The sequence below is a fragment of the Doryrhamphus excisus genome, chromosome 4 (assembly GCF_030265055.1).
Source record: "Doryrhamphus excisus isolate RoL2022-K1 chromosome 4, RoL_Dexc_1.0, whole genome shotgun sequence".
NCBI classification, from domain to species: domain Eukaryota; kingdom Metazoa; phylum Chordata; class Actinopteri; order Syngnathiformes; family Syngnathidae; genus Doryrhamphus; species Doryrhamphus excisus.
Window position 1 is genome coordinate 10,850,775 of NC_080469.1, and position 10,200 is coordinate 10,860,974.

Sequence of the window (10,200 nt, forward strand, 5' to 3'; positions counted from 1 at the left end):
CATAATTAGGTTTTTCTCCTTGCTTGACCAGGACAAAGCTTGTGCTCAAGGTGATTTATGACCAGACCATCCTTTGCCCTACCTGTTACGTCACTGACTCTCTGATTGTATGTGTGTGTGTAGCAGCCAATCACATCTCTATGATGTCATACAAGTTAACACACACACACACTAACCATCTATGCATCTATCCATCCATCTATCTATCTATCTATCTATCTATCTATCTATCTATCTATCTATCTATCTATCTATCTATCTATCTATCTATCTATCTATCTATCTGATAGTAGTAATACTGGCAGCGTCACAGTGCTGTGCTGGTCTACCATCTATAGTCAATTATATATGTAATCCCCTGTAATGAGATTTCCAATAGGCTGAGTGAACACCAAACCCTTGGGGGAAGGAAGCAAAGCTCCATTTTTGTAAGCAATCAGTGGTTAACAACACCTTCCTTTTCACTATTTCCTCTCTATCACTCACTCTCTGCACACAGAAAAAACAATCAAAAAATAAAAACAGACTGAAAAAGGGGCAATTTACTCTGGTGAGTCAATGTGTGTTGTGAAAGAATGCTTTAAATCAACACAAAGATTAATTCCCAAATGATGCCACTGTACACTGTATATGACAGTGGGTGTATATTATTATTTCAAAACTACACTTTGCTTTTAAAAAAGATACTATATTGTCAGATTAATCCTTAGAAGACATTTCCTGGCATAAACACTAGCGTTAACCCCCCACGCTCCCTGACTGCCGCCACCTACGCCTGGTAATGGATAATGGCACTGCTCCCCGTGGAGAAGCATCTCCATGAGGCACGATCTGTCGAGAGACGTGGGAGGTCACGACTGGCACTGCAGCATTCTATTTTCCTCACCAACTGAAGTTAGTGACAGCAGAAATAGTGTGTGTATTCTGTTATTCACTGTGTGTTGTGGCTCGTTTTTTATACACAATTCACGCACTGCACCCAAGAAGATTGTGTTTAAAATAGCGCAACAAAATATAATTCTCTGTATATTTGTCAACTTCTTCCATGCAATTGGATTTGTTGGTTGAAACCAAAACCCATGATCGTCCTATTATCCTACGTGTGTGTCACAATGATTAATGAGTTTAAATAAATGCTTGGGGGCCAAGATTTAACTTAACCAAGGCACTCAATTCCTTTCCTACACATTCAATTAACCCATCACAGTGCATTTCCCTCAGCTCACTCAGCAAAGGCATTCATCTCTAATGTTACACATTCATCTACATTGAGCTCACACTTCATTTATGGCCCCTGTGTGCTTGCAATGATGTTAACACATGGCATGCAGTTTCTCATATTACATCACTTAGTTCTGGTAAACAATCTCAGTGTCCTTTATACTCATGTATGCACTCACTGGGATGATTTGGTATTACGTATATGCCACTATATGTATTCAGATACCAATGTTTATTATCTCCAAACCATACACAAATAGTGCCTAAGAAAAATGTGTCTCTCCTGCAGCAAACAGATTATTTAATAAATAAATAAAAAATCTGTGTATTAACGCAAAGGGAGTACAATGTCCAAACATACACAGAAGCTGTATGTTAAATAAAGAGTTACATAACCTTGAGGCCACATACTATGTAGCACATGTGCTGTACAAGTGGTATGTATAGCTTGATGTGTGATGTGTGAGTTGAATGAAATGTTTCGAACTGTGCCCTTGAAGGACACAATTCATACAGGCATTCATAGTCACCGCTATCTGTGAATCTTTGAAATAGCTATCAATCTAACCTGGCACTTCTCTTTTTGCAGGATGGAGTTTCAGCATGGGCTCAGCGTACCAGTTCCACAGTTGGAGGGTGTTTGTGGTGGTCTGTGCCCTGCCTTGTGTGTGTGCTGTGGTCGCACTTACCTTCATGCCTGAAAGCCCCAGATTTTACCTTGAGGTATTTTTTTTTCTCAAAATGGTTACAATATACTTGGGCTTGAAATGGTTGCTGACTGCGTGTTTTTTTCTGACTCTGCATCTGCATTGTGTTGCCTCATTTTCACATTTTTCCTCACTTTGTCTCCATTTACATTCCCGTGACATGCAATGCAGACAAGTACTGTATGTTACACAGAAAATGATGTAAACTTAGTTTCTGTAAATCAGTGATGCTGCAGTACAAATAATGTATTGTCACAACATACAGTAGGTTCATTAGTTTTGATTGACACTGTCAAAGATTATTATTGTGCTTCTATACTGCATCATAGTGCAGATGGTTGCAGATATTTTGTGTCATGTGTCTAAATAAGCTAACCAAAATATTAAGAGAGTTTGTGCCTATTGTAATGTGTATCCACTAGGTACAGTCTACACAATTGCACATGGCAAGCTGTTGCTGCCACTAAGTAGGCTGTTGCCGATTCTGCAAATGGTTTTCTCTTTCTCTGTCTTCGTCTGCTGTCAGGTGGGGAAGCATGACGAAGCCTGGATGATCCTCAAACAAATCCACGACACCAACATGAGAGCACGTGGGCAGCCAGAGAAAGTCTTCAGCGTGAGTTTTATTTCTCCCTGGTCTGCTCTGCCTTTGCTTTATTGATGCTTGAAAAGAAGCAAAGAGGCTTATTTTCTTGCCACTACTAGGACACGTTTTAACACACTCTGGCTCCCTTAGCGGGATCACATCTGCATGATGATGTTTCTCAAAGCTGTTCTCTGTCATTCAGGCTTATTTGCAGCTTGAACCACATGTTAAGTATTTAGTCATCTTCAGTGTTATTTCCATGTTGCATCTGGGAAAATGAGAAATCATCACAATTACTGTATTATTTGTCAGCTATAAACTCTGAGTAAACAGATACAATCAATAAAGATAAAATTATTTATGTTCTCCCCGTGCATGCGTGGGTTTTCTCCGGGTACTCCGGTTTCCTCCCACATTCCAAAAACATGCTAGGTTAATTGGTGACTCCAAATTGTCCATAGGTATGAATGTGAGTGTGAATGGTTGTTTGCCTATATGTGCCCTGTGATTGGCTGGCCACCAGTTCAGGGTGTACCCTGCCTCTCGCCCAAAGACAGCTGGGATAGGCTCCAGCACCCCCGCGACCCTCGTGAGGAAAAAGCGGTCGAAAATGAATGTGAGTGAATGAATGAATGAATGAATGAATCTTGATATGACAAACATATTTTCTCTTTAAGTAAGAGAAGGACAATCTATGCAATCAACTGTCACTATTTACTTTCACAGGTGAACAGGATAAAGATCCCAAAGCAGCTTGATGAATTGGTTGAAATGGAGACAGAGTCCGGAAATCCAGTTTCCAAAGCCATCTTCCGGATGAAGGCTGAAATCCATGGGGTTTGTTTTTCCTCTCACCTGTTTCTTTTCAACAATACAGTAAGGTCCACAAGTATTTGGACCGTGACAGATTTTAAACAAAACAAGATATAATTGAAGCATAGACATTCAACTTTGATTACGTTCTAAGCAGAATATGCTAACTTTCAAGGGCTCACCAGTATTTGAATGAAAATTTCGATTAAAACTGCTGTCCACCATGTACTTCTGCACCTTCAGTATCTGTATTTGTGAGTGGATTACACACTGTGCCTGTGTGTCTGTGTCTTTTTTCAGATCTATCTGAATCTCATGAAGTGTTTCAACTACCCGATGCGAGAAAACATGATGCGACTCGCCATAGTGTGGTTCACGCTGTCGTTTGGGTGAGCACTGTAATGTCTTTTATGCTGTAGAAGAATCAGGTGCGATTTTTGGGGTTGTGGAAACATCACATTTCTGTCATTTTGAGCTTGCTGCTCAGAGAAGATGCATGTTGGCACAATCAATCACACTCTTCCGATCAATACACCCCAGTTGGAGCTGAGACGATACTGAACTGAACTGAACTGTTGGGGAATAAAACACGCTGGAACTAGCAGTGTCTTTCTACATCATATATATATTGTGTTGGTTGCAGGTATTATGGCCTGTCTGTCTGGTTTCCTGATGTCATCAAACACCTCCAGGCAGACGAATATGCCTCCAAAGTCCAAATGCACAACAACGAACGTATTGAAGACTTCACCTTCAACTTCACACTGGAGAACCAGATACACAAAAATGGCCTTTTTATCAATGATCGGTAGGCTATTTAAATTGGGCAATATGCAGTTATGCAAAAGTATTGTGCCATCACTAATGTTTTTTGTTTAATTACATTTTCTCAGCAATTATTTTGAGTAACACATGATTTTCCTGTTATTTATTATTTAAAATGAAATAATCATTATAGCATAGCTACTGTACAACACCAGATTGAATGGTGGTCTCGATCTATGTCACAATGCCAGAAGGGGATGTTGGACTCGTTTCTGCCATACATTGAACGCACCATGTCCCTTACTCTCACTCCTCAGATTCATCAACATGAAGCTAAAATCTGTCACCTTTATCGACTCAACCTTTCGTCACTGCCACTTTGATGATGTCACATCAGTGGGCTCCTATTTCCATAATTGCATTTTCATCGATGCGTTCTTCTTTAACACAGGTGAGATGACTTCTTCTCTACTCATGGTCTTTGAGTGAAACACTGGTTTGATAGACTGGGGTGGGTTGTGTATTGTTTGGACAGACATTGATGACTCCAAGCTGATTGATGGCACTGAGGTGATCAACAGTACGTTCACGCACAACAAGACAGGATGCCAGATGACTTTCGATGATGATTACAGCGCCTACTGGGTTTACTTCATCAACTTCTTGGGAACCTTGGCAGTTCTGCCTGGGAACATTGTGTCTGCTCTTCTCATGGATAAAACGGGCCGTCTGTCTATGTTAGGTAGGATTACTAGTCACAACTAGTGTTCATGTTTCATGCTATTGATGGAGGGTGAGGAAGAGTTTGGAAAACAAGTGACTTGTGACAGTTCAGTTCACCCTCTTATGAATTTATTTTCTGGCGCATATATTCCAGACGCTGTTCACGCTCTCATCGTAACTAAAATCTATTTATTTTGCCTTTGAACATACACTTTGTAAACCCCCTCCACCCCCTCATGAATGTCACTCGTCTCACCCAGGCTTTGTGCCTTTGTCCACCAGGGGGCTCTATGGTGCTGTCTGGCATCAGCTGCTTCTTCTTGTGGTTTGGTACCAGTGAGTCTATGATGATTTTCATGCTGTGCCTTTACAACGGCCTGAGTATCTCTGCCTGGAACTCCCTGGACGTGGTCACAACTGAATCCTTCCCGACTGCCAGAAGGTGAGGTGGTCAACCTACATGCGAGTCGTATTCTAATATCTAGCATAGGCTACATATAGTATACCCTGGTCAGAAGTCTAACCAATCCTATTTAGTTTTTGTTGGTGATGTGCGGCTCTATACTTTAATAGTGATACCAGCTCTTTATGCTCTAATTAATTAGTTTTTTATGGGTGTCTTGATATGAATTTTCCGACACAACACTTATATTGCAGCCATGAATATCAGATTTTGATTTGATATCCGATTTTGATCCAATATCAACACAAATTATACGTGCTTATATAGTTTATATACTTATTTTTTAGTGTGGAATATTAGAAAAGGAAGAATTATACACACATGAATACAGACCCCTGCAACCTGGACACTGAATTTATTCTGTTTTAAGTTAAACAAGACAGATTTTTATTTAATAAATATATTTATTTCACCCTTGTGAGGATAAGCGGTACAGAAAACGGATGGATGGATTTGTATTATTTTATTATAATAAAGAAAACAATTTTTTTTCCCATGTTTGTATTACTCCAAAACCTAATCAAACTAAATTCAGGTTTACATCAAATAGTACAAAATAAGGCAAAAAACCTTCATTCATTCTCTACCACTTATCCTCACAAGGGTCGTGGGGGTACTGCAGCCTATCCCAGCTGTCTTTCGGGAGGCGGGGTACACCCTGGACTGGTCACCAGCCAATCACAGGGCACATATAGACAAACAACCATTCACATTCATACCTATGGACAATTTGGAGTCACCAATTAACCTAGCATGTTTTTGGAATGTGGGAGGAAACCGGAGTACCCGGAGAAAACCCACACATGCACGGGGAGAACATGCAAACTCCACACTGAGATGGCTGAGGGTGGAATCCAACTTGGATCTCCTAGCTGTGTGGCCTGCGCGCTAACCACTCGTCCACCGTGCAGCCTAACCTAATCCAGTGCTTCTCAAATAGTGGAGGGCTGTCACGGGCAGCTCAAAATTTCTGTCCCTTGGGGGGGGGGGGCATGACAGAAAATAATTGAGAAGCACTGACCTAATCTATGAAAGGTGGAGGGAGAGAGCTGCGGGCTTCAGTTATGCCATTCTACTGTCCCAAGGCTGGATTTACACTGCAGGTGCACACAGAAATACACAATGGTTCTCAACTATTGTAGCCGTGGGACCTGGGACCCACCAACACCTCTTAATGCTGAAGGGCGACCCAAATTTTGAACATTTTCAGATGTTTTAAAATTAAAATTTAAAATAAAGTGTAATAAATAAATTTAAAATAAGTCGAATTGGGTGGAACAATGAAAGGAAAATTGCTAGCGTGATGCAGGTATAGTTTTGCATGGTACACTGTTAGTGTGTAAGCATTTGTTACCCATACAGTTTGTGTAGTGCATCTGTGTTGACTTGTTATTGGTTTTGATCACACAGCCATTCAGATGTTAGACTTTAGCTTTTGTTCATTTGGTGTTTATAAGTGCAACGTTCAATGGATTGTCCTCAAACCTAAGTCAATGATTGCTATTGATTATCATTATCAGTCACAAGATGGCTTTTGTGAGGGAAGATTAAATTGATGTTTTCTTTACACATTAACCAATTCACTATATTCTATAAGTTTACTAGTTAAAGGAAAACTGCACTTTTTTTGAATTTTTTTTGACCAAGTAGTAACGGGTACATTCATGGTAACATGTAATAAATAAGCATAATTTAAGCTTTACCGGAACTTCCTTCCTGGGCTTATCTTAGCTGCTGCTTTTTAGCTGTTTTTATATCTTTAGAACGGACGGAAAAGACAAACGACGGGTTCATGTCTCACATTATGATTGTGGATCATGGGTAAAATTCCCCCCAAACTGTTTTCCTTCAAAGCTGATTCAGGAAATTCTCTTTTTTGTTGACGACTCTTGTTTTTAAATCTTCTGTCCACAGAGGAACAGGCTTTGGATTCTGCAATGCGTTGTGTAAGATGGCTGCAGTCCTGGGGAACCTGATTTTTGGTTCTCTGGTTGGCATCACAAAGGCAATCCCCATCCTAATGGCGTCCTCGGTGCTGGTGACAGGAGGTCTGGTGGGTCTGCGCTTGCCTGATACCAGGGCCAACGTCCTCATGTAACACCAGCAGTACAACCTAAAGGAAGACAAGAGAACACTGAGAAAGGAATGCAAATGACTTGGATCATACATATCTTAACTGTAGTAATCATATTTAGCTTAAAGCCAACTTAATGACACCAGTCAGCAGTACAAGATTTCTTGCAAGTTAGTAAGTGTGCATGTTTTACAAAACATTGAAGGTTGCACATGTTTCCGATCAAAATGTTTTTTCATTACATTCAATGTGGGATTCCAGCTGTATCTGGCATCTTCTGTGGTGTTATCACATCGCTTAAACTCAAGGCTTTTAATATTGATAGTCTTATTAAGAGGAGCCAGATGGGGAGAAAAGTGCAAAACAAGCTGTAATGAGCTCAGCCAGCCTGCTGTGCAATAACGGAGGGACTAGATGATCACACAGTGCGGACACACAACACAGATGCATGGCAGCTGGTTTTCCCACAAATACACAACATGTTGCAGATGGTCAGACATGGAGCAGACAGGTGCAACACAAAAAACGTGAAAGCGCTCACATTCACACACTTTCAGCTTGGAGTGTACCCAACTTTGCTTGCAACCTCTGCAAAGTAGATGCAAAGGTTTTATTCTACCTATCACGTAGAATGAAAAATGCCATAGAGCTGTATTGTACAAAGAATATATTCATTTTGAATCTGACAACTTAATTCATTGTGGCATCGGAATGGTGTAATTAATTGAATCCAAACCATTTTTGTCTAACTATACAAAAAAAATGTCTCTTCTGGTTTTGCTTTGTTTTTTGCTTGCTTACGGCAGTGACTTTGATAATGACATGCCATGCTGCTTCCTTTTTGGGAAAAAAACAAACTAAATACAAATGGCCTTTTTAAATGTGCCTCTCCTGAGCTGGAGCTGCTGCCCATTGTGTTGTCCTGTGGTTACAGCAAGCGGAATCTAAACTGGTAGTGTCATTAAATATTGATAGTGATATTGATATTTATTAGGGTGTCACGAGACACCCAAACTCATGGGAGAAGATACATGGGATTGGGTCAACAAGAACGAGACGAGACAAGGTTTTAACATCATATACAATGAAAAAATAGTACTGGACACAAAAAACACAACTTTAACCGAGTCACAAAACCATGCATTTTTCTCACAGGCAAGTCATACTGCCTATTATTATTATTATTTTTGTTTTATTTCTGCAATAAGCTGAGGAAAAGACAGGAAGCAGAACTGGAGGTAACAGAGATGAGGATGCTGAGGTTTACATTGGGAGCGACCAGGATGGATAGGATCAGGAACGAGTACATCAGACAGACATTACATGTTAGAGGCCTTGGAGATAAAGCCAGAGAGGCCAGACTGAGATGGTTCGGACATGTCTAGAGGAGTGATAGTAAATATATTGGTAGAAAGATGCTGGGTTTAGAGCTGCCAGGTAGGAAGTATAGAGGAAGACTAAAGAGGAGGTTTATGGATGTAGTGGAGGAGGACATGAGGGTAGTTGGATGGAGGAGATTGATTTGCTGTGGCGACCCCTGAAGGGAAAAGCCCAAAGAGAAAGGAGAAGAATAAGCCAAGCTCCACAGATGGGCCCTGTGCCACATGTTGGGCACTCGTGTGCTTTAGCAGCAAGATGAGGTGCTGCCAAGCAAAGGAGGAGCGTGTTGGTTGATTGTCGAGGTGGAGATCATGTCGGTATTTCATTACCGAATAAATGCATCATGTAAGATAGACTTCCTGTCTTTCATTTTTAATGCACAGATCTCCTCTATGTATGAGGTGTGTTATGAGGCGGAGTTACGGACACAAGCTCTGAGCAGCCGGTTAAGACAACCAGAGTACAGAGCGGAGGGAGCCACCTCCTGTGGCTGCCACCATGCACTAGACACCTGCTGCAAGCAGACCCAGCGCTACCATTATTCATGTTGATGGTAAAAAATGGTAACCGTGATTAACCAGGTCCAGGTTCAGACAGGTCCGTACATATCCGTGTTTTGATCTGATAAATATGAACTAACTATAATCAAATGTAGAATAACTACAGCTTCTGCTTGGATATTAACATTTAACTCCAGTGAAAAAACATCCACCAGGTGATGCTGGGAACACTGAGATAGGTGTATGTATGTAAAGCACTAATAATGCTTAGCACATCTCAACGTCCATGTTACATTTATTATAATTCATAGTAGCGATGTCACAGTGTGATTGACTTCTGGCTACCCTGTTCTCATGAGACAGGTTTTCTCTAAAAGAGATCTCTCGTCGATCTTGTGACACCCCTAATATTTATTTGATCTTACTGTCGTTTTAAAGTAATGTATAAAAAATGAGATATATATTTTTATTTATTTATTTCTCATACACTTGGGGCCATTGTCCATTCTGTCTGGTCATTGACCTTTCTCTGCAATTGTTTGTTTTGGGACTAGTCAATAATAATTGACATAAGAAAATAAGATTTTGTATTTGTGCTTACACATGAAAATTGATTAAATATTAATCTAATTTATGTATACAACACAAACTTGCACTGTATAGCAAACAGTGTTTTTCCCCAGTGGGTCCAACACTGTTGTTTTTCTTTTGGCTTTTTCCTGATTACGCAGTTGCCACAGCGGATCTTTTACATGCGAGAAAAGCGTGTTAATAATAATTAAATACATACATAAATAAATAACCAGATGTGTTAATATCATGATCAACTTGTGCTTTTTATTTTGCTTGAAGTATTGGAAGAATTTCTTATAGATACTGCTATATCATGCAAGTGTGTGTGTGTGTGTGTGTGTGTGTGTGTGTGTGTGTGTGTGTATGTATGTGTGTGTGTAAGCATGTATGTGTAT

General features: G+C 40.2%; 1 protein-coding gene across 3 annotated transcripts in view; it reads left to right on the forward strand.

Annotated features, from left to right (window-relative positions):
- The window catches only part of sv2ca (synaptic vesicle glycoprotein 2Ca), a 35,145-nt gene extending 24,945 nt beyond the window's left edge, over window positions 1–10,200 (forward strand). For all 3 annotated transcript variants that reach the window (XM_058070067.1, XM_058070066.1, XM_058070068.1), the window contains 9 exons: window positions 1,811–1,944; window positions 2,455–2,544; window positions 3,241–3,351; window positions 3,628–3,716; window positions 3,971–4,135; window positions 4,410–4,543; window positions 4,628–4,834; window positions 5,098–5,257; window positions 7,193–10,200. In XM_058070067.1, coding sequence (XP_057926050.1) covers window positions 1,811–1,944; window positions 2,455–2,544; window positions 3,241–3,351; window positions 3,628–3,716; window positions 3,971–4,135; window positions 4,410–4,543; window positions 4,628–4,834; window positions 5,098–5,257; window positions 7,193–7,376 — 1,274 coding nt within the window. In that variant the 3' untranslated portion in view covers window positions 7,377–10,200. The remainder of the gene's footprint in view (window positions 1–1,810; window positions 1,945–2,454; window positions 2,545–3,240; window positions 3,352–3,627; window positions 3,717–3,970; window positions 4,136–4,409; window positions 4,544–4,627; window positions 4,835–5,097; window positions 5,258–7,192) is intronic.